The 23,116-nt window shown below is 45.1% G+C and overlaps 4 protein-coding genes across 5 annotated transcripts; 2 read left to right on the plus strand and 2 right to left on the minus strand.

Annotated features, from left to right (window-relative positions):
- Window positions 1–818: 818 nt before the first annotated feature.
- Window positions 819–4,520, minus strand: LOC135626750 (RHOMBOID-like protein 2). The gene is made up of 5 exons (XM_065132330.1): window positions 4,016–4,520; window positions 2,994–3,157; window positions 2,717–2,880; window positions 2,370–2,620; window positions 819–1,103 (listed from the first exon to the last, which is right to left on the minus strand). The coding sequence occupies exons 1-5, from the start codon at window positions 4,333–4,335 to the stop codon at window positions 992–994; spliced, it is 1,011 nt and encodes a 336-aa protein (XP_064988402.1). The 5' UTR covers window positions 4,336–4,520; the 3' UTR covers window positions 819–991.
- Window positions 4,521–9,362: 4,842 nt separating this feature from the next.
- LOC135626751 (homeobox-leucine zipper protein ROC5-like) lies at window positions 9,363–14,205 on the plus strand. Its single transcript, XM_065132331.1, has 9 exons — window positions 9,363–9,985; window positions 10,063–10,286; window positions 10,377–10,494; window positions 10,597–11,298; window positions 11,378–11,479; window positions 11,580–11,795; window positions 12,548–12,722; window positions 12,813–13,183; window positions 13,442–14,205. The coding sequence occupies exons 1-9, from the start codon at window positions 9,848–9,850 to the stop codon at window positions 13,787–13,789; spliced, it is 2,394 nt and encodes a 797-aa protein (XP_064988403.1). The 5' UTR covers window positions 9,363–9,847; the 3' UTR covers window positions 13,790–14,205.
- Window positions 14,206–17,382: 3,177 nt separating this feature from the next.
- Window positions 17,383–21,464, plus strand: LOC135626752 (probable E3 ubiquitin-protein ligase XBOS33). 2 transcript variants are annotated; one of them, XM_065132333.1, is made up of 10 exons: window positions 17,383–17,967; window positions 18,078–18,137; window positions 18,256–18,327; window positions 18,413–18,618; window positions 18,697–18,836; window positions 18,941–18,999; window positions 19,106–19,152; window positions 19,242–19,385; window positions 19,738–19,826; window positions 20,749–21,464. In XM_065132333.1, the coding sequence occupies exons 1-10, from the start codon at window positions 17,791–17,793 to the stop codon at window positions 21,285–21,287; spliced, it is 1,533 nt and encodes a 510-aa protein (XP_064988405.1). In that variant the 5' UTR covers window positions 17,383–17,790; the 3' UTR covers window positions 21,288–21,464. The 2 variants fall into 2 exon arrangements, with proteins under 2 accessions (XP_064988405.1, XP_064988404.1); XM_065132332.1 differs by having other exon boundaries at window positions 17,387–17,967; window positions 18,697–18,857.
- Window positions 21,465–21,726: 262 nt separating this feature from the next.
- On the minus strand, window positions 21,727–22,895 carry LOC103972065 (CEN-like protein 1). Its single transcript, XM_009386260.3, has 4 exons — window positions 22,604–22,895; window positions 22,461–22,522; window positions 22,332–22,372; window positions 21,727–22,120 (listed from the first exon to the last, which is right to left on the minus strand). The coding sequence occupies exons 1-4, from the start codon at window positions 22,802–22,804 to the stop codon at window positions 21,903–21,905; spliced, it is 522 nt and encodes a 173-aa protein (XP_009384535.2). The 5' UTR covers window positions 22,805–22,895; the 3' UTR covers window positions 21,727–21,902.
- Window positions 22,896–23,116: the final 221 nt, after the last annotated feature.

The following is a 23,116-nucleotide window of genomic DNA, read 5'->3' on the forward strand; positions in this document are numbered from 1 at the left end:
GATTCCTAGAATTAAAATTTAAATTGAAAGTTCTAGTTCTATCCAAATCAACTAAAAAAAGATTAAGGTGTAAATGAATTCAAAGATGTGAGAGAGAGAGGTGATTAAGGTGTAAATGAATTCAAAGATGTGAGAGAGAGAGAGAGAGAGAGAGAGAGAGAGAGAGGTGACTTCTCTCTCATTTCGGTGCCTCTAAGCTTGTTTCATGTACAACCCAGCCGCAACTCATGTACTAATCAAAGATGAACTAATCATAGAGGCGTACTGGAAGCATAAGTCTCAGTTGCAATATAAACATGACAGGCTCGTGCACACAAATGATATACAACCAATGATTCTTGGATCAACCACGTAAATCCTTCTGCACAGTTTGTTGCCTCCCGCTTTTCTCTTTTTTGTTCTTTTATAACTTAGCTAGAAGGACTTCAATCAATTGGATTAGGTTAGGAACTTTTTACTGGTTGAATTTTAAATGAAGTTTTGTTGATAGAGTGATCGATGTTTCCTTTGTGTTATGATTAATGATAACAAAACAAGTCATGTGTTATTGGCTTTTACAATGATTTGCCAGTGACATTCGTCCTGTCCAATTTAGGTGATGATTTTATAGCTAGTTTAATAAGCCATTAAGATTGAAGGTGCTTTCAAGGTTGTAATCTGAGGCAAAGCGTTTGGATGATTCATCTCCGCATAGATTTGGTGGTTGTAAATTTGAATGCAAAAGTGACTTGGATCCTACACTCATACACGACAATAAAAATGTCTGGGAATCCGTTGGAAGAATCGTAGACCATGAAATTACATCAAATTCCATGTGATGGTAGAACTTGTAGTCAATCACTCCAATATCCGGTAATCAATCTCGATCTGCTTGTAACCATGAACAAATAACTGGAACATAGGATAACACTCAAGTATAAATGTCTGATGAATTTTACAGAAGAAACATAAAAAATCTAGGCATTACTCCTGTCGCCAAGTTCTTCTTTCTTCAGTTTCCGCAATTCCATCGAGACGTCGGCACACAACTCAGGTAGTGACACCAGTGACAATGATCATTCCCATTCACTCCTCGGAATAGCATTACCAAGCCAACAATAAATCTGGCGAAAAAAGTAAGAGCATCGATTCAGATGTGAGCATCAATCTACTTCCTCAGCAACAACTTTATATTTGTTCTCAAAATAATCGCAATCATAAACAAAGTAGTCAAGAAAGCATCAGTTGCTAAAATTCTAACCTTGATTTCATGGATCAAATGGACAGTGAGTTGTAACCTAGATTTGCACATGCATTAACATGGGTAACTCATGGCTCCCAACATTTAATTTCAATACTATTTTTATCATGTAACAGAATAAATTCAGATACGAGTGTCATATAAAATTCAAATGAACAGAAAAATCTATAGAACTAAAAACAGTTATTGCATCCTTAATAACTTGCGAAAAATTCAATAACTATATAAATTCAATTTAAAACTCCTGCGGAGTTCTCAGTTCATTAAAATGCCATTTCTAAAATCATACATGATTTCTTGAAAGATCTCTATTGTTACAACCCTAACTCTAGCTCAAGGTTTGGAGACAGCTATCCATTTCTCGCCATCTGGCTCCTACTTTTCATGTTTATTTGTCCTCCGCTTTTGACGTCAGCAGTCATCATGTCAATTTGCTTCTTGTAATTACAGGATGAGATAAGAAAATCAATTGACAGCAGAAGTTTGACCGTCACGTACATCAACCACACAAGCATCAAAGTCATCTGAGTTTCTCATTGCTTCTTTATTATCCATCTTTTCAAGGTCCAAAGTAATGAGATGTATACTTGCAGGCATTCCAATCAACCTAATTTTTAATGAGTGCCTAACTTTCTGCTAGAGTTAATGAGTTTGTGGATTGCCTAATTAATTTTCATGGCATTTTAGAGTGAATGTCAAATATTTTCTGAAAGCTGACCGCTAACATGTAAACAACTATGCTTGACTGTCCTATGGTAATCCCCTGGTATTTCTAATTCTACCTGGTAGTGGCTACATATATATAACCAACTTGGTTTTCGCTAGGTTAAATCACTTTGTAAAATATCCAAATCAATAATACGTTAATCATGATCTTCAATGTTCCCAGTTCACTCTAGGTGATAACCTAAATCACTAGAATTTGGGTGTGTTTGTGTTCCAAGTAAACCACAATGAAATGTGTGGATCATCAACTCGAATAAGCCAGTGGTGAGTCACGGTTTTGCCGCAGAAACATCAAATTCATCCATTACAAGGAGTCTAATAATACAAGCAAAGTGCTGATTTTAATATCTCTAACATGCATGGGAAATTGAAATTAGCAAAGCTTTAGTGAGAAAATGCTTACCCAGCAACTAGCAAAACCAGTGCGATCACCCCTAATATGTACTGGTATGCGATATATTTCGATTTAACCCTATCTGCAGGAGGCAGATTGCGGCGTTCCAACCAACCCAACCGAGGTTGGAGCAACAACACAAAGCCAAGGAGAAAACCTGTCAAAAATCCTCCAATGTGTGCATAATTATCAACATGTGGTAATATTCCAACAGCCAAGTTGATCACAATGATGACCAATAGAGTTAACATAGCAGCAGCCTACAAAAGAAAATGCCAAGAAAAAACTATGTATCAGATAATTTGTAAAGAAAGAATATGCCACAGACAATGTGAGCTAAATAAATTGACTTGTACCTTGTTTGTATAAATGGTCCAGTTTGTGATTAGTTCTGACAGCATTGCTCCAAGAAGTCCGAACAAAGCACCGGAGGCACCAACAGAAATACTATTCCTGATGAAAAGAGATGACAGAATGCTACCACCTAATCCAGAAAGTAGGTATATTATACCAATCCGGACTGCAAAGACGGTCATAGAAGCTTTAGCCCGGGAATGATATCACAATATGAACTAAAAATATGAAACAAAAAAGATCTCACAATGCATAAAATACATCTAACATAGTGCTTACCAAATCCAAATTGCTGTTCAAGGCGAATCCCAATAAAAACCAGGCTTAGCATGTTTGCTAGAAGATGTATAAGACCAGCATGCAACCACATGCAAGTCACAAGCCGCCATCCTTGATGCTGGTGGACCACCTTGTCCCATTCTAGAGCACCCAACTTCTGCAATCTGGCAAGTCAAACGAGAAACAGATCCAAGTGTGAGTGAACACTTTCCCATATACTTGTATGCCTAATTACACTAAGGCACTAAAGACATGCTCTTCATAAAAAATCAGCACCACTTGGAATACAAACATCCATGAAGAGCAAACATTGATGATAAGATTCTTTGGTTAATGCTGATAGCAGCGAGAAAGAGAGATGCGGTTAGAAGGATGTAATGAGCCGATTTCATCTATAAATATGGAAGATCAGGAGGCTATCCAGTGGATGTCATGACCATCGCTTGTCAAGGATATCAATTTCAGCAGCCTGATTCTAGCCACAGCTAAATTGTTAGTCCTCTGCAAATATGGCCTGCCAAAAAGTTCACATGAATCACTTGAAGCCTCTTTAGCTGTTGGCCATGCATTCTAGACCAGAATTAGCAGTAGAAGAATGCAGCCATTGAAATAAGCAAGCAGCGGAGAGAATTTTGATCTCGTGCTACCACCCATTAAACAAGCAGATATTGAAAGCGAATTTGGTGGTAGTTAATAAGAAAATGGGCGAATATTTATTTCCCACAAGTTGTTGTCCATCCAAAAACAGGACATAATGAACACCAAAAAGCACTCAATTTCTACAGAAAAGAGAAAACATGAGAAGGAATAAGGATCTTCAAAAAATGGGGAAAAAAAAGTCAGCTTGACTTCAAATTTGTCTTTTTTCCTAAAAATTTGAAGAAATAGGGTGCATTTATCTTGTTAAATTACCCTCTTCCTTCCAGATCTATCACGTATGTGCAGTCAGAGCCAAACAAATCGCAAATTTATCATCGATTGAACAAGGAAAGAGTGAGACGGGTACGGAAACAGGGACGTACGTCGAGGACGAGGGCCCGAAGAGGGGGTTCTCGCGGAGGGGCTGGAAGGAGAACCGGTGGAGGAATCCGGCGACACAGGAACCGTAGATGTTCCGGTGGCCAGGGCAGTTGTTGATGTACATCGTGGCCACAAACATGGCGACGTTCGCCACCACGACCAGGGGCACGATCCACGACGTCCACTCCCGCTCCACCGACGCCCCGGGATCGTAGTAGAACTGCGACTGGTAGTTCCCCGGGATGCGGTAGCCGTTGGCCACGGCTCCCCTGGTCTTCCCACTTGCGGCGGCGGCGCCCCTCTCGACGTCGACGGTGGACATGGCCGGTGCCGCTCTAAGCCCTATCGATCCCACGGATTGGCTACGAGCAGTGACGGGAGAAGAGGGGCAAAGGGTTATAACGAGAGAACAAACCAGAAAAACAACAGCTTTGCTTGGAAGAAGAGTAACAGATCGACAGATTTGGCTCAGATGAGGGGGGCGGGGGGGGGGGGAAAGAACAGCAGAAGAGAAAGAGACGGTGGTGTGCTAGTTTCCTCCACAGCCTCTACCAAGACAAGACTCGACTTGGAATTGGGTTTGTGTCTTAAAGAGGCTTTATAGGCAAGTTAGTGTATGTAGCATGTTCTGTTTCCTTGTTCACAGTGTACAGCAAAACTTGCATTTTTTATCTGCTTTAACATTTAGCTTCCTTTACAGGCAATACTACTTTTTCAGAGGAATGACACTTTTTAGGCCCAAATGATGTCGAACATAAGCCCATATTAATCGGAGGAAAGAAGGAAGAAGAAGATGCCTGCAAACCGCGTGCTGTACGCTGTAACTCGTGGCGTCGAAGCTGCGTGTTTTGACACCCTGTCGTCTCTTCCTACCTCGAAAGAAAAGCCACACACTTGTACTCGATGCGTGTTGCCGGCTACGCCTGCAACTCGTAGCTTAAGGTTTTGGCAGTCAATGAGATCAATGGGTTTGCGCTCGGCGGTCAACACACTCGGCGGATAAAAGATTGGAACAGTGGCCGACCACGACTATCTCATCTCTTCCCAATCATCAGTCGATTTCTACGCGTCGAAGAATGGCGTTGGTTGGTGGTGGTGTGGAGGGATGCGATGTGTACGGATGGTTGGGTGATGAGTCGCTGAGGCCGTCTTCCCAAGTAAGCGAAAAGCTGGCCCGCGGAAGACAACCACATTGCTTTGGATTTTGCCGATATGTCTTGATCGACTCGATTGCAGTTCAGCAGTCTGAGCCCTATACATGAATGGGATTAATACCTCAAGAAAAATAATTGCATCGTGAGAGCTGCAAAAAGGAGAGGTAGTAAGGACAGCTCGATAAGATCGATAAGAACAGAAAGGGAAGAATCCTAAGCCCACAGACGTTTGCCAAACTGCAACTGACGCGGTTTAGGTGGGACAGCTGAGGGAGGAGGAGCCATCGCTTCACGACTACTACTGCTGCTGCTGGTACGCGGTTTCCACGGGAAGGAACAGTAGCTGTCCGGGTTGGAGGAAATGGAACTCGCACGACCCGTACATATGTGCACTTATTTCTTTCCTTGTGTTTCAGACGATTTCACGGGTTCTGTCGAGCACCCATAGGCGATTCCATTTTAAATCCTGTCCGATTGATGTGTAATCCATTGTAATTGTAATGATAATGGCATTCATGCCTCTCGTTACTATGAGTTATGGGGCGCAATTTCATGTTCAATTATTTGCTTTGCATCGACATTTTAATCTGATTGGTTGTTCAAACTTTGGGGAAATATTAAGATATCAATCGTGATCAAGGAGTTGACGTAGAAGACAACGAAACATTTACTTGACATAGCAGACGACTGAGTTGATAGTTGACACCATCTTGATCCTTCTCTGCTAGCGTGGCATTGCAGGTGGTGTATGGCTCTACATTGCCTCGTGGAAAATCATACCAATCCACCCGTGCCTTACGAGATCGTATCATCTAACCTATACCTTATGAGATTGTACCAATTGACCCATGCCACGGGGATCGTATCGAGGGATTGTCCGCATGCATATACTATCAAAAGAAGTACTAGTAGTTTTTATCAATCATGGTCACATCCTGAAAGCTTGGTAAGTATAAAAATTGATTCTTGATGTTTAATATGGATCAAATTTTGGATCTCGAAAAAATCGTTGTCCCCACTCAAAACTAATCGAAGTGTCAGAAAAGTCGAGTTGAAAATCTCTACCCAACACTAACTTGTTGTACATGGCATCGAAGAAATCGAGCTCACTCAAGTCCCTCTTGGGACAACCTTGTAAGCTCATAGATCACCTCAAAGCGACCCTTGCCCTTATTTAACTCATGTCTCCCATTTTGCTTGGGAGGATTTTTCAGAGAACGATCATGCATTTTCAGGATCGAGTCGTATCGACTCTCAGCCCACGACATTAAAACTTATGCATTTTCAGGATCGAGTCGTATCGACTCTCAGTCCACGACATTAAAACTTATTCCGATTGAACCATAAAGGAGAGTCGAATACTCGTGAACATAGGCTCGTGCCATCCCTGCTTTCATGAATAATTCGGTCTGGCACTTAATTGTATGCTAATTTTCTGTTTTTCCCTGTAAAATTCTGGATGCGAATTTGAAGACGTGATTGGATTCAATGCAGAAATGAGTCACTCACAAGCCCAGGTTTTCGGGTCCGGCCCGAGCCTTATGTCGTGACCCGGTCCAGAGTTAGCCCACGGCAGTGGGTGGTTCTGAAGCAACAACAAAATCGCACGAAATCCTGCCGTTCATATCCCATGATGAGAATCTTAAAGGCATCAATCATGTCTTCGCACGCGCCTCAATGCATGATCATGAACACGTATACACCCGGCATCATGAAGCATGGACACGATTTACTCCTCCCACTGTTCGAAGGTCCTACAAAAGGACGAACGTTAGCCGTCTTAGCCGCCCGTCCACTGTTCCCACCCGCCCAAAGTCCGAGAGTTGAGATTCCAAGTCCAATTTTGCTCCTCTCCGTTTCGATGTTGATCGCAAACAGTTTTGCAGATGGAGACGCTCGAGCAGTGAAGCACACGGTGATGTCTTTGAACGAGGAACACAGAGAGGTCAAATCCAAATCTTCCACGAGAGAATGATATCTAATGTCTTTTAAGCCGATCTCACTGCGGGACGGGTGCATCCCTTGGAGCAGAGATTGATTGCACCAGCCTGGGCTGAGAGTACTGTCGTAGTATTCGCTGTCAACTCGCAAATGTGAACCGGCGATAAGCTGGCGGTGGAGGTCCCAAACCATATGCATTATAACCTTGTCTTCTTCTCGTTGACGGAGACTCCTTGCCCATGTAGACTACAGACGCCATCGTGTTCTTCTCTCACTGGGTGCAGTTCCAGTCTTATCCACGGCCAACGTCCCCTTTGCGGGCAACACTTGCCAACCCATGACGGGACCAACTGTGCATGGAAATCCTTCTCGTCTCACGCAGAAGTTGGCCCACGCCTGCAGGAAAGTTTCAGTGACAGCATGCCATGGAGAAGCGATGAGCTGAGGTACAGTGAGATGGTTGGAGCTTTGCGTGGAACTTAAATGGCTTCTTGTCGTTCATGTGCCACGTTATGGCATGTACTTTTGTTTGCCAAGGATCAAAGTGTAGAGACACATCAAATCACATACAGTGGATTACGGATTCATGAAGTTTATATGGATTGACAACGATCAAAGTGAAATATCCTATTGTCATCACCCACAAATAAATATTTTCCGACATAGGTAAGATTACATGTTAAGCTTAAGGACAAAGTTTGCAGGTTTTATATTCGTAGTAACACGCAAGGAATCATCATACAAACATGCACGGAATTGAATCTGCATTCTCAAAGCATGGAATCGATGTGGGTAGACTTTTTGTTTTTCTTGATCTACTCAAATGGTGTGGACATCAGAAGAAAAAATCCTATGTGCATCACAATCATCGACTGTCGTTATGTATTGATTAGTCGGCCTGTCTTTTTTGCATCTTCTTTGAAATCATCTCAATTTTCTATTTTATTATATGAACATAAACGTCTTGAAATCTTTATATTTCTCGAGGGGCATGTCATATAAGTCCACCATCTATCTCGAATGTTAGATATGAGTCGTATTCCAATTTAAGCTGCACATACTAATCCATACTTCTTAATAGGAACTGATAGCCGACGAGGCCACCACTGGTTCTACGGTGATGGTGACCACAAGTTATCAAGGTATGGTAATTCTTCGCTAATGACATTATGAATATAATTTAATGAAATCTTGAGAGAAGAAAACAACTTAGTGTGCATGCTTCCAACCACGAGGAATGTTTATCGAATCACAAAAAGAACTCGAAGAAAATTAAATGGATGGGCGATAAACATTGATGGACGCCATTGGTAATGACAAGCTGGTACACGGAAGGCACACATTAGACGACGATCCTACACCCTTGATCCGGAAACCAACGGTAGTGATCGGCCCTCCGCATCCTGGTCCACTCATTAATCACCTGAAAGCCTCTTTCCCACCGAGCTTTGACCAGGCCATTAGGTGTTTCCCGAATCCCCCCATCGCCATGCCGCGTTCGTCCGATTAAGATCGTACGGTCGACAAGTCGAGAAAGTCTGTTTTTTTTTTTTGGTTTTTCGTCTGCTAATTATCTGAGAAAATTTCACTTTCTGTTACGCACGCATTGACTTGTGGTGGTGTGAAAGGAGTGAGCGAAGGAGTCGTCTGCTGAAGCGAGAGGTCAGACGACACGACATTTGGCTTTGGCTTTCTCCTATCGTTTTCTTGCTTCGCTTCTCGTCGCTTTGTGTGAGTTGAGGACGCCTGAGGGGAAACGGAAGGAGGGGGAGCAGACGAGAAATGCGTCGGAGCCACTGTCGGCCTGCCATTTCTATCAACTCTGCGGGCTTTTGGACTTCTTTCCAGTGACGCTGCAGTCGAGGAGAAGGGAGGGAGGGTGTGGCGATGGCGTGGAAAAGGGCCGCTATTTCGTTGCAGGGGAATATTTCATGCATATTTCCCTTAAAATGTCAAAAAATGTGGTGTTTCATTCCCATCATTGCTTTGATGTTTTTGCATAAATCTATAAAATCTCGTTTATTTGCATCATTACTTCCGAGGCGAAGCTTTGATTCGGTGTGGACTTTTCATCCACCGTTTACGAGGACGACAGAGGGAACAGTCAACGGACCACTTTCTTACTTTGTTTCTACTGAGCTCACCCTTTCCTCTATCTCCCTAAAAAGATTACCTTTTTGTTTGATTTCTGCGGCATCGGAGTCCCCACATATAAAGATGGCCTTCCCCTCTGTCTTGGGCTCACCCACTGTACGCCTCCCACCATTTCTGAGCTTGTAAAAGCTCGGGTACTGGGGAAAAGGCACCCAGTCGTGGAGGGAAGAGGAAAGCTTGGGGTTCTGTAGCTTCTTTCTTCTGTCTCTGGCCGGGGTGGGTTGGGGTCACGGTGTCGCGAGGGCGCTAGTGTTTATGCTTGGCTTCCTTCTCTTTCTTTCTACCCCATAAAACTTAGGACACCGAGAGGGAGTTGGAGGCATTTGTTCATGCCACAGCTGATGCTTTTGCCTTCTCTCGCCTATCCTTTAGATCTCTTTTGCGCTTTCTTTCTTAGTGTTTTCTTCCCCTTTTTTTAGATTTCGCTTTGTCCTGTTTAGTTGTTGCTGCACATCCCAGATGGATTGTTCGGAAGACGAGTGCTCTCGTTAGATCTAGCACAGGCCACGGTGATCCTTGGAGGGGGACAAGGTGCTTTCGAAGGAGAAGGAAGCCACTTCAAGAAGAGCGAAAAGGACATCTTTGATGAGTTTCGGGGGTTTGTTCGACATGCCGTATGGCAGCTCCGCCGCTTTGCCCGCCGGCGCCATCTCCCACCCGCCCCTCCTCTCGCCCTCACTCCATAAGTCCATATTCAGCTCCCCAGGCCTCTCCCTCGCCCTGGTAACCCACCGTTTCTTGTCTCCTTCTTTATCCCGTATTGTTCGCTTTCTTGGAGCGGTTTTGGTGTCTTTCCGCAGCAAACGAACTTGGACGCGCACAGGGATCGAAACTTGGTCCCCGCCGTCGGAGGAGACGGAGAAGACCTGGATTCGGCTCGTCGGAGAAAGCAAGATGAGAACGATAGCAGATCAGGGAGCGATAATCTGGAAGGCGGATCTGAAGACGATTTGGAGCTAGAGAATCCCCGGAAGAAGAAGAAATACCACCGCCACACCCCTCAGCAGATCCAGGAGCTGGAAGCGTAAGAGATCCATTTGCATCGACCTCGTATCGTTTGATTCTGCCCTCGTTTCCCAAAGGAAAACAACTCGTTTGAATCTTCTGTTTCTAGCCTTTTCAAGGAATGCCCCCACCCCGACGAGAAGCAAAGGATGGAGCTCAGCAAGAGGCTCTGTTTGGAGCCTCGCCAGGTCAAGTTCTGGTTCCAGAACCGGCGAACACAGATGAAGGCATTTTGCTCTTGCCTGAGTTCTTCTCTGTTATAAAAATCTCGTTTTTTTTGGGTTGTGTTTCCCCTCTTTCCTGACGTGCTTGCGAATCATGGAAACCAGACCCAGATGGAGCGGTACGAGAACAGCATCCTCAAGCAAGAGAACGATAAGCTTCGAGCGGAGAACCTGTCCATCAGAGAGGCCATGAGGAACCCCATGTGCTGCAACTGCGGTGGCCCCGTGGTGCTCGGCGAGATCTCTCTCGAGGAGCAGCACCTGAGAATCGAGTATGCTCGCCTGAAGGATGAGCTCGACCGGGTCTGCGCCCTTGCCGGGAAGTTCCTCGGCAAGCCCGTGTCTGCCTTGGCCGGCCCACTCGCTCTCCCGACCCCGAACTCTTCGCTGGAGCTCGCGGTCGGTACGAATGGCTTTGCCGGCCTCGGTTCGGTGGCGGCCGCTACCTTGCCTCCGCTGGCTGATTTCACCTCTGGAACCTCAAGCCCTCTAGGCACCGTAATAACCCCCGGGCGGGCTCTCGGCGCTGGAGCCATCGGTGGGGTGGACACGTCCCAGGAGAAGTTCGTGTTCTTGGAGCTTGCACTCGCTGCCATGGATGAACTGGTGAAGATGGCCGAGATGGAGGAGCCTCTGTGGATCCCGAGCTTGGACGCGGGGAGGGAAACACTGAACTACGTCGAGTACGACCGGTGCTTCCCTCGGTGCGTTGGGGCCAAGCCCAATGGTTTCGCGTCGGAGGCCACCAGGGAGACCGGCTTGGTCATCATCAACAGCTCAGCCCTCGTCGAGACTCTCATGGACGCTGTAAGCTAGCTTTAATCTATGCATCGTTTTACCAGTGCAGACGCACGTGAATCCAAGTTCTTATATGATCCATGGGCAGGCTCGATGGGCAGATATGTTCCCTTCTGTGATCGCAAAAGCGACCGCTGCAGACGTGATCTCCAGCGGCATGGCCGCGACTAGAAACGGTGCACTCCAGCTTGTGAGTTCATTTGTCCTGCAGCTGCTTAAGCAATCTTGCACCAACTACTCATTCGTTCATGGGTATCGAGTCTGATACCGACTTCTTTTGGTGTCACCAGATGCATGCGGAGCTCCAAGTTCTCTCTCCCTTGGTTCCCGTTCGGGATGTCAGTTTCCTTAGGTTCTGCAAGCAGTTGTCCGAGGGCGCTTGGGCCATAGTCGACGTTTCCATCGACGGAATTAGAGGCAACCCGTCTGCTCCTCCGGCTAAAATGACATGCTGCAGGCTTCCTTCTGGGTGCGTAGTGCAAGATATGCCTAATGGGTATTCCAAGGTAATAAAATCCCTCTACTTGCCCACTCCCCCCTCTGGAACACATTACTCACGTTTCAGTAGCATCTTGCACTAACCATAAGCAGTTCTATGTGTGTTGGGCGTGATGTTTTAATAGAGATTTAGAAGTCAAGCCTAAGCTCGTGCTCCCAAATCTATTTGGGTCGCGCGTCCACGCTACCATCAATATAATTCGGTCATCTCTTCTTCACCCTTGTTTCTGGTGCTTCTTTCTTTATATGTTTAGATGCTTCTTCTACCACCTTGAGAGCCTCGCCCGTGGATTGCTCTCTGTCCGCATTCAATTCGTAGGTGTCTCGTTTGTGCTACCTATCTCATTATTTTGTGGGAAGTCTCTCCTCTGGCTGTTCCCAACTCCCGCGGATTGGTGCTAAAAATGGCTACTCCCTCGCGAACCGCGACTCCTTTCCTTCGGACATGGGTTTCTTGTATTCCCGGTCTTGACTTCCTCCCCTAAAGATTCATTAATACGCCCTCTTTTAATAGGGTCTAATGGTAGAAAATTCCGTCCATCTATTGGGGATATCATGGATTGGTTATGGTGGTCAAAGCTTCTGGCGTTTTTCTTTGAAGTCTCGAGTTTCCATGGTGGTTGACAGATTAAGCTGTCTCTTAGTGATAACGTGCACTGGCGACCATGAGATGTGGTGATCTCCAGGTCCAGCAGGTGCACTGTAGCGTCAACCTAGCAGACTGAGGAATTAATGAACTAACGACGAGGGTGGTGCGCAGGTCACATGGGTGGAGCACGCCGAGTACGACGAGACTACAGTTCACCCGCTGTACCGCCCGCTGCTGCGCTCCGGTTTGGCCCTCGGCGCACGCCGCTGGGTCGCGACACTCCAGCGCCAGTGCCAGTCCCTCGCCATCCTCATGTCCTCCTCCCTCTCCCACGATGACAACACCGGTGAGTCTCATGCGAATAATGAATGTGTTGTCTTAAGAGGTAGTTCATATAATTCAGTATTTGACTTGCCCCACGGGATTGCCGCGACAGCGGTGACGCCGAGCGGGCGGAGGAGCATGCTGAAGCTGGCGCAGCGGATGACCGACAACTTCTGCGCGGGGGTCTGCGCGTCGTCGGCTCGCGAGTGGAACAAGCTGGGCGGAGGGGTCAACATCGGGGAGGACGTGCGGGTGATGACGAGGCAGAGCGTGGCCGACCCAGGGGAGCCGCCGGGCGTGGTTCTCAGCGCCGCTACCTCGGTGTGGCTCCCGCTCTCGCCACAGCGCCTGTTCGACTTCCTCCGCAACGAGCAACTCCGGAGCCAGTGGGACATCCTCTCCAACGGCGGGCCAATGCAGGAGATGGCCCACATCGCCAAGGGCCAGAACACCGGCAACGCCGTTTCCCTTCTCCGTGCCAGCGTCAGTATTTTCCCACTTCGATACGCACTGTGGTGGCCTGTTCCTTTTCTTCTCCGAAAAGATACAGTACTACCATTAGATTTGACATATGAAGGACAGACACAATGCCGTCGTTTCTTCTACTGTTCTGACATGATGCCTAGCTATTTTAGCTTCAGAAGCCTTCTCTCACACTCGATTCATCTTATACATATATAATTTGGCTGCGATCACTACTGATCCAGGTTATATGACTGCCATAACATGGGTTCCATGCAGGCCGTGAGTGCAAGCCAGAGCAGCATGCTGATACTGCAGGAGACGTGCACGGACGCGTCGGGATCATTGGTGGTGTACGCGCCGGTGGACACCCCGGCCATGCACCTCGTCATGAGCGGCGGCGACTCCGCCTACGTCGCCCTCCTCCCCTCCGGCTTCGCCATCCTCCCGGACGGCGGCGGCGGCGGTGCGCACAAGGCCGGGGGCTCGCTGCTGACGGTGGCGTTCCAGATCCTGGTGAACAGTCAGCCAACGGCGAAACTGACGGTGGAGTCGGTGGAGACCGTCAACAACCTCATATCGTGCACCGTCCAAAAGATCAAGGCGGCGCTCAACTGCGAGCCGTAACAGAGACGGGATCCAGCGGTGGTGGGGAGAGTGCCGTGGCCATGGGTTGAGTCAAGAACGAACCGCGCGAGCGAAGAACCTTTGCTATGTGGTAAGGAAGTATGGCCAACTGCAAGCCCTGGGCGCAGTCCATAATCCTTAACACCGAGCAATGGTGGTGGTTCGGGCATTGACTCTCTCTCTCTCTCTCTACCTCTCAAAAGCTGTTGCTCGATCCCCAGCCGCGTCCCGTTGGTGTTGTAGTGTTCCCTTCTCCCAGCGAGTTTGGATTTCCTTGTGGAAGACGACGCTGTAATCTTTGCTATTTGATTGTACGTGAACGTATTCAGACATTGATCGTTTTACTTGCTTGTTTGCAGTAACATATGGGAATGTATTAACCTATCATATTTATCATAGATCGAAGTTGGATTTAACCATGTACGCTTCTCACGGGAACCCAACTCATGGCGGGGGTAATAAATGGCACAAAAGGGAGGTCGATGCAAGTGATGTATTGATGAGGAGGGTACAAAAGATGGTTGAAGCCATCGCCTCAATGAAGAGGAAGGATAAATAGTGGCGTTAATAAGTGCAGCTACTCGACATGAATGAGATCCCATTAAGAGGGCACGATATTTGATGGATGATGGTGGATGCTGGCTTTGATTCATACGAAACTTATCATTACTACTTAGAGAAGTGGAGGAAGGACAACATTGATATCTTTTGTTTACCGAGGGAATCTTTTCGTGCATGGACATGCATGCACGTGTTTGATGGCAGAGGACGTAGCGGGTCATATCCCTACTTATTTCCACCAATGCAGTCTCCATGCAACCACCAAATGTTCCTCTCTTTTCCTAACTAACATAATAATGCATATTTTACATCAATGACAGTGAAATAAAAATTCTATCCTAATAATATATTATTTACGTTAGAGAAAAATAAAAAGATCATAAGATTAACTTAACAAATCCCTATATATATATATATATATATATATATATATATATATATATATTCACGTAGAATCAATTTCTTTATCACATGACATTAATTATAAGATCTTAAGTTATCCTCACTCGGATATAAATTTTTTTACATAAATATAAAAAAATTATATATTTTCTCTCATATTTTTTAAAAATTTTAAAAAATATTTTTTTATTAAAAATCCAAAAGTACCAAAAGTATTTCTCCATATCTCCTTTCCTTAATCAAAATCAAAAAATAATATTTATAAAAAATAAATCTTAATTACTTTTTTTTTTTTTTGCTTTTCGATGACTCTTGTGATAGAATTCTTTATTCTACTAACACATTGACAGTAGAAATCTTAATATACTAATCAATTTCAATAGTTTAGATAATAATTACAAAAAAGGATTTCATCTCTAATAATGCAACACTCTATAAAAGCACTTATATTTCAACATTCAATTGATCTTAATTTAAGTATTACATGACCTCGTGAAGTACACCTTTAAAATCCTCATCATTTCATTTAAAAATCGATCCGGTCAAATCAAACTTATCAATCTAGTAAGGGTGAAATTTGGCATCATTGTCACAAATGGAGGCACCTTTTCATGTCATTATAAGAAACTGATCCATCATATTGTCTTATTTTGAAAGCATAATCCATAAGATTTCGCATCCGAATGCGACATTGTATGCCATGTCGATTACATCTGATAAGGCATATTTTGGATCCAAGATACGTCACAGTCGATGCCATACGTATCAAGGCATCGTTCAACCCACGTACCACCACGCCAACCCGAGAATCAACAAGGGGAACACCCCCACACGCCAAGTCAGAATCTGTACCGAGACGCTGTTCGATATGTCCCGTCCCGAAAATTCGGGGCGGTGCTGTTTGATGCCACACCACGCGTCTTGAGACGGTGGCAGGTTAGAAGTGTCGTCTCAACTCTTGAAGATCAGGGGCCATATCGAACCCGTGTGCAACCGACTCTCGTACAATTGTATAAAAGCCCTTGGTCGGCATCCGGCCAGGAAGAGTAAAAAAAAAACAATTCAACCCACCACTGACTTGCTCGTCGGAGGGGCCAAAATCAAGAATCACCCGACGAAGGTCATTTTTGTAGGAAAGCGACCACTCATGACCCGCGAGCATCCCAACCTTGGAAGTCACCAACTGATGTCCCCAAGGCAAGCCATCAACTGATACCCGGACCGTGAGACACTGATCAAGATCCCATCGCGAGGGCCCGATCAAACTCGGCATCTAGCTCGACCAACAGAAGACTCTCGACATCGACTTGTAGACCAGGCCATGCTGACTCATCAGCCACGGTACGTTTGTTCGTCGACAACGTCCACACTTGTCCACAACATGCCTATATCTTTTTGGTAAAGATACATCTTCAATCGGTTCTCGTATTCTAAATTAGGTCGAAGAACTGTTTCAAATTGTTCGTTTATTCTGGTTAGCCTTAATTAGGAGTCTTTTAGTTTGTTCATTTTCTTTAATGCTCGATTTGATGGTTTCAAGATATTATGTTTCATATTTTCATCAACACTATATGTTATTTCTTTAATTATAAAGTGGAAGTATATGGTGACTCATAGAAGCCCAAAGCACGAGTTTGGCCCATCAATTTGAATCATGATTTGGGGGGGCACTTATCGAGTGAAATCCTAACACACTACTCGAATGGTCAACCACAGCACAATCCTATAGTCTAATCACATTAGCTGCGGATTCAAATGCTTAAACTACGCCCCAAAGCATGTGAGCTCACAGCTCAAGCTCTTGTCGCCACCTTCCGAACTAGTCGCGTCCATGTGCATCGCGGGTCGTTGTCAACGACGAGGACCAAAGAGGTCAACCCAACCCACAGCTTCGCCTAATACTTATATCGCACTGTGATCGATCCAAAAGTTTTTGAAATCGATGCAAATTCATCTCTAGAGATTAATGTGAATTGTGTGTGCGCATATTAGGGTTTTGTTGTGGATGGAGATAGCTTTCTTGCACAGGACATGTCGATGTTGGTGTTGTTGTTGTCCATCTTAGCTTAGATTTGAAGTTGCTTGCAAGTTTGTGCTTCCCTCACAGGAGAAGTGGCACCAATCATTGGCCTCCACATCTACCTACAAAATCTATTCAAAGGCAAGTCACCTCCTTCAACAATTCCCTATGTTTCCTTTCGATTGTGCAATAATATACTCCTTCTCCATCAAGTGTCGATCGAATATGTTAGCATCATGTCGATCATCACTCTTAAAAAGATAAATGAAAAGATCTTGTAACCTAAAACTTTGGTGTGACATTTCACCCTCATCTTATTAAGACTATCCACGCTGGACCTCTCACCTGTTTGCACGACTCCCAAGTCTTCCTGCCTCTCCATATCTATTATTATTACCTGTACATACACTCCACAATGAGTCTGCAACATAATCATATCAGGGTGGCCATCAAAGTTCCAACTCTTACTCAGTAATCATACACATATATTGGACAAAGTAGAGTCTGAGGAATGCCTTCAGCTATCTGTGCTCATGTCAGAGAAGGGAAACAATAAATCTCACCAGCCACCACCTGCCTGCCTTACCATTTGCCATTTGTCATGTCTATTTGAAATCCTAATGGGTCTGTGATCCTCTTGAATCCATCCATCTTCTCATTCATGCTTTTTCTAGTTCCAGTGACATGTGATCTATAAAGTGTGTTTCTCTGTTTCACACGCAAGATTGACTGCCATCCTTCCTCTCCTAGTGAGCCTCTCAGTTCTTGTCCTGACCGTAAAAGAAGATGAGTAACGTGAGCTACTCAGTCGACCACATTTGCCACAGGATTTGTTTGTCCTAAATCGCACACACTCTCCGGCTCTCGAAATCTCTTCTGCCACCGCTCATGATCTTTACCTTCCGATCCACAAGTGTTTCCTGAGACAAATATAAGCCAAGGCAAAAGGACTACCTTTTGAGATAGTTGTTGGGGGAGTGAGGGAGTGGGTGAGCCAACCCAAAAGGAGTGGAAGGGGATGGGGAACTCACTGGGGTGCTCGGCCTCTGGGGAGAGGCTGGTGTCGGCGGCGAGGGACGGTGACCTGGTGGAGGCGCGGATGCTGCTGGAGTTCAACCCCGGCCTCGCCAAGTACTCCACCTTCCGTGGCCTCAACTCCCCGCTCCATTTCGCTGCCGCCAAGGGCCACAACGAGGTCAGTCGGCGTCCACCCTCTCTCTTCTCCTTCTCTTCGATTAAAAGTCCGGAAATTTCGACGCTCTGCCTCATCTGTTGATTTTGTTCGTGTTGGGGGCGTCTGATTAGATCGTCACGCTGCTGCTGGAGAACGGCGCCGACGTGAATCTAAGAAACTATTGTGGCCAAGTACGCGATCCGCTTCTTGCCTTCTCATTTGATCTCTGTTTTGGTTTCCTCGTTTCTGTAAATAGATCTTGGAAAGTTTCCACCTTTACGCTTCTACTGAACGGAACTGGATTTTAAGACAGCGTTGATGCAAGCGTCCCGGCACGGGCACTGGGAGGTGGTGCAGACTCTGGTCATCTTCAGAAGCATTGTATGTGTGGATGCGTGCGCGCAGATGCCAGAATCCTTTCTTGTTCGGAAACAAAATTCGAGAATCATGATTCCAAATTTTGTAGGTTACACGAGCGGACTACTTGAGCGGCCGCACAGCCCTGCACTTCGCGGCGTTCGGCGGGCATGTCCGGTGCATCAGGTTGTTGGTTGCAGATTTCATTCCAAGTGCTCCCTATGAAGTGATTGGTTCTGTCAAGGACGGCAGGGGCAAAGGGAACAGCAAAGGAAGCAGCCCAGATTCTTCCCTTGACAGTAAACATGATCGGTTGTATGTTATCTGAATCGAATGTTTGTGTTACAAATCTGCAATTTGAACATACCCTATGACTTGAACTAAATGTTGCAGTGCTCTGCTGAAGTTCGTCGACAAGCCTGCTGATGGAGGTGTCACGGCTCTGCACATGGCAGCCCTTAATGGTTACTTCGATTGCTTACAGCTCTTACTGGATTTAGGTGCCAATGTCTCAGCAGTTACATTTCATTATGGTGTGTCAGATAATTCGATAGGCAAGTTATGATCTTACAAGCGATAGCCTACGACCTGCTAAAACTATATGTCATCGCGGTTTCTCTAATTTTCATGAATGTAGGAGCTGGAAGCACTCTTTTGCATTTTGCTGCTTGTGGTGGGAATCTCAAATGTTGCCAGGTACTTACACCACCCTGTTATGATTGTATAGTCATTGGATGTTTGCCTATCTTTCTCGTCTCGGTTCCATCGTTATTTATCAAGTAAGAAATCATTCCATTGGTAGATGCTTCTTGCGAGAGGTGCTAGCAGGTTGACATTGAACTGCAATGGGTAACTCTTCCTTTATTTTCCTTCTAAATTTAGATTGTCTTTTATTTTGTTCGGTGACTCAATACGTTTGGCTCACATTTCTTCTTCAGGTGGCTTCCACTTGATGTTGCAAAGATATGGGGACGTCGTTGCTTGGAGCCATTACTGAACCCCAATTCTGAATTGACTGTACCCATATTTCCACTATCAAATTATCTTTCGTTACCACTTATGAGCCTACTTAACATAGCAAGGTACAGTGAGGTCATCTGCTTATGTTATGCTGTGTTACAAATGATGAGTTCCCTGGTACACTGTTCGGGTTTTCTGGGGAGATCATAACCTCAGGGCTGGTGCCTGTTCTTCACTGAGTCGATAATAGACTTACCTGAAGCCTAAAAGTACAGTTTGGTCAAGGAAATTTTAGATCTTCAATATTTATCACTAGAATATTGTTTTTAACTTGAAAAAATTAAATGCTGCAACGTGACAATAAAAAACATAAGAAAATATTTACTCATAACCACTACGCTTATTGTTTGGCTATAATTATCTAACTCATTTGATGAATAGATATATAATAATTCACATTTCAATTCCTTGCAGAGAGTCTGGGTTGCATTCCTCGATTGACTCTGATGACAATGATCTTTGTGCTGTTTGCCTTGAACGGGCCTGCAGTGTAGCTGCAGAAGGTGAGTTGGAGCCCCAGTCTTTTGCCGATCATATAGCTAAGTGCACAAACTTTGGCATTATGGTAACCTTTGTAATTTAGGTGGTTATGGCTCAAGTTACTATTTACAGGATAATTTATGCATATTGACCCTCTTATACTCGTATCGGCAATGCCTCATGTGTTAGATAGCCACTTTTATAACTAGAGTAGATCAAACAGAGACAGTTGATCACTAAATCATGGAAAAGAAAAAAATATCTGAAGTTGCATTATAGGCAAGAAAAAAGTTGGTCTGCTATGTAAACTTGCATTGCTTGAAATTGAACCTTCATTTTTTCTTCATTCTGTTGGATATGTGACGGTTGATAGCCTATGAATCTGGAATCATGCAGATAATTTTTGTTTCTCTGTTCCTTATATTCTTTCGGTGCATGGTCTGTTGATGTTTCCACCACTTCTATTATAAAGTGATCAAATGGTCTTATACCGAAGAACATGATTTACAGGAACATGTCCTCCACATCCTTAAAAGTGATATGATCAGGTGGTAAGGGCATTATAAACACACCGGCTATGTTCTCGATTGAGAATGATAATATAATAGTCTCATGCCTGAATATCAGGGAAAGTAGAATTATATATGCAGACTTGTTGAGCGATACGAAAACAATTTAATGGGTTCCTTCATGAGCGTTAACATGTTGCGAGCTAGGTAAATTTTCAAAATCTGATCACAGTCAGGTCCCACAAGCATCTAGGATTTGCACCTCATGATAGTGTTTTAACCCCTGTTTTATTATCTTATTTAAAGTCTGTTTACTAGTTTACGAGTAAGGTTTCCCCATTAGCACATAAAAGAAGCCCTTTATTTCTGATGTTGGCAGCCTGAACTTTGTTGTATGTCATCTAATGTTATTGCTTTCCTGTAACTTTGTCTTCAGGCTGTGGCCATGAACTCTGCTTAAGGTGCGCTCTCTACCTTTGTTCGGCCAGCAACACTCCATCTCAAATTGCCAGCCCACCGGGATCAATTGCATGCCCTCTCTGCCGAAATGGCATCGTCTCTTTCGTCAGATTACCCGGAACACCTGCGAAGGGGCTCAAACCAAACCTAGCACTCAGCCTCTGCAACCCCTGCATTCTACCACCCCGTGCTGTCGATATTCCTGCCACGAGTTGTCGAACAGAGGTTCGAAGGAATCGGGTGGCTGCAGTGTCATCAGAGCTTATCTGCCCACTCGCTTGCACCCCCTTCCCCTCTGCCATCCCTACCTGCGCCACCTGCAATGGCGACCCATTCCCATCAAATGAATCCCAGGGAGAAGTTCAATCACAAAGGCTTCCTCACTCTTCGCATGCTACACCCGGTGAGCTGGAGAAGATGGAAGAGCCAAGGGTAGACGCAAGTTGCTCAGGTATGTTCTGGAGTCGAAGAAGTTGCCACAGAGAGCATCAGTGCAACTCAGAGATAGATTCTTAGCTTCTTACACGGTTTATACGATGGCACTGAGGTTCCTGTAGGCGTGTGGATGTTGTATCCATTGCATGGTTGTAAGAGTTCATGACCTACCGCGATCTAAACGATCTTTCAGCCATACATTTTTGGGTGTAACACGTGACAAACATTTCTAAGAACAAGTGTCCGTTTGGATTCCAAGGTTTTCTCTCACCTCCTTGACTCTTAGGACAGAATCTAAATGTTGGATATCGACAAATTTTGTGGAAGGTCAACCAAGTCAAATATTGCTCATGCACTAAATTTGCAATGCGCAACTCGTCATTCCGACCTACTGTTGCTCGAAGCCAATCAGGTCACCGTTTCTTACTTCCGAGGAACGACAGTGACGAGCTCCAGAGAGCAGAGAAGCCAAAGAAGAAAAGCACATTAGGAGCATATAAATAGTCTGACGACGACAGAAAAAAACAGCAGCCAAGTATATGGCTACCGAGTGTCTTCGTCGTGTCATCCCATACTAGCCCTAATTCTACCATGACAACACGGAAGAGCCCTTTGCAATGAAACCGTAGTTTACAGGCTAAAAATGAGACGCAGGCCAAACTCCGGCAAAGCTTCAATACGACGACGTACGTCGATTCATCTTCTTCTTGCGGCTGTTTCTCTTTGGGCATTGAAGTAGACTGCCGCTACCGGCAGGCCGAGGCCGTTCTCCTCGGAGAAGTCTCGCGTGCTGAAGTGGTCTCTGGAAGCCGGTGCGTACACGGTCTGCCTTCCTTTCTGCTTGAAGAGGACAAACACGTACCTGTGGATGCCGATGAAAGGCTTCGGAGCCTCATAGCCGACTATTTCTCTACCTGCAACACCAACAACACTTGGTTGCTTCGTTAATGACATTACACATCCCTGTATTAAAGGGGGAATGTTCTTTTAAAGGAGGATCTACTTTTGCTATAAAATGATAATGACAGATTCTTGGATTATGATCTTTTCTCTCTCTGTAACAACACACTATTCTGTCAACAAAATGATTTATCGTGATGCAGATAGCTTAAAGTGTTAACTCACCAAAAGACACATTAGTTGTGCCGGGAATGTCGGTAACAATCCTGAAAAGAACTCCACATTAGGCAGCTAAAAATGAACCTAAAAAGCTTTAACAACGAAGGGAACAACTCCACGTGTTGTGCTGCTAACCAGTGGAGATGTTCTCGTAAGTGCGGATCACTCGGACTCGGAGCATCTGGGTCTGTCAGTATCTACAAATGCTCACAATGTCAACCGTACAGTTAACTATTTCATTAGATCAAAGCTGGTAGATTCATGCAGGTGGAACATACAAGAGTGTAGAAGCTCCTCATATCATCTCCACCAATCTCCACCCGGGGTTTTGCACATACAGCAGAAGGCATGAACTCATGGCCATTGTAGACGCGCTTGTTGGGACCGTAAACGACCTCCAGCTTCACGCTAGGGTTGAAAGAATCGAACACATCTCCTATCACTCTCCCCACCGTAAGCGGATCCAACATTCTAGTCATGGAATCAGTGAGTAGGAACTCGAGAGAGCTCCAAGGCTTCCTAACTTCTTCTAGGTCTAGTGGCTGGTGGAGATGGATCACCAAAGAGAGGTTTGTAGTTGCTGCTACGAAGCAGGTAGGGTATATAAAGTGGAGAAGAGGTGCAAGCTGGCCATGGAGGTGAAAGGAGACTCTTAGATTCGGAACAAGTCGTCTCTTCCATTTACGGCAAAATTCTTTTCCATGTGGCAAGGTGTCAGAAGGATCGAAGCCACTGGATATTGGAGCCAATATTTTTGCGAATCTGCAACCTTTTGACTATGATTTCACAAG

This window comes from Musa acuminata, chromosome BXJ2-11 (genome assembly GCF_036884655.1).
Source record: "Musa acuminata AAA Group cultivar baxijiao chromosome BXJ2-11, Cavendish_Baxijiao_AAA, whole genome shotgun sequence".
NCBI classification, from domain to species: Eukaryota; Viridiplantae; Streptophyta; class Magnoliopsida; order Zingiberales; family Musaceae; genus Musa; species Musa acuminata.

Bases quoted from the DNA above. Each gene is read 5' to 3' on its own strand.
- LOC135626750 (XM_065132330.1), bottom strand. From the start codon at position 4,335: ATGTCCACCGTCGACGTCGAGAGGGGCGCCGCCGCCGCAAGTGGGAAG. The intron at 2,881-2,993 runs GTAAGCACTATG...CCGTCTTTGCAG, and splicing joins TGAACAGCAATTTGGATTTG to TCCGGATTGGTATAATATAC. The intron at 2,621-2,716 runs GTACAAGTCAAT...TTTCTTTTGTAG, and splicing joins GGACCATTTATACAAACAAG to GCTGCTGCTATGTTAACTCT.
- LOC135626751 (XM_065132331.1), top strand. From the start codon at position 9,848: ATGAGTTTCGGGGGTTTGTTCGACATGCCGTATGGCAGCTCCGCCGCT. The intron at 10,495-10,596 runs GCATTTTGCTCT...CATGGAAACCAG, and splicing joins ACCGGCGAACACAGATGAAG to ACCCAGATGGAGCGGTACGA. The intron at 11,796-12,547 runs GTAATAAAATCC...GGTGGTGCGCAG, and splicing joins TGCCTAATGGGTATTCCAAG to GTCACATGGGTGGAGCACGC.
- LOC135626752 (XM_065132332.1), top strand. From the start codon at position 17,791: ATGGGGAACTCACTGGGGTGCTCGGCCTCTGGGGAGAGGCTGGTGTCG. The intron at 19,000-19,105 runs GTACTTACACCA...TTCCATTGGTAG, and splicing joins GGAATCTCAAATGTTGCCAG to ATGCTTCTTGCGAGAGGTGC. The intron at 19,386-19,737 runs GTACAGTGAGGT...AATTCCTTGCAG, and splicing joins AGCCTACTTAACATAGCAAG to AGAGTCTGGGTTGCATTCCT.
- LOC103972065 (XM_009386260.3), bottom strand. From the start codon at position 22,804: ATGACTAGAATGTTGGATCCGCTTACGGTGGGGAGAGTGATAGGAGAT. The intron at 22,373-22,460 runs GTTAGCAGCACA...AGTTCTTTTCAG, and splicing joins TTACGAGAACATCTCCACTG to GATTGTTACCGACATTCCCG. The intron at 22,121-22,331 runs GTGAGTTAACAC...TTGGTGTTGCAG, and splicing joins CACAACTAATGTGTCTTTTG to GTAGAGAAATAGTCGGCTAT.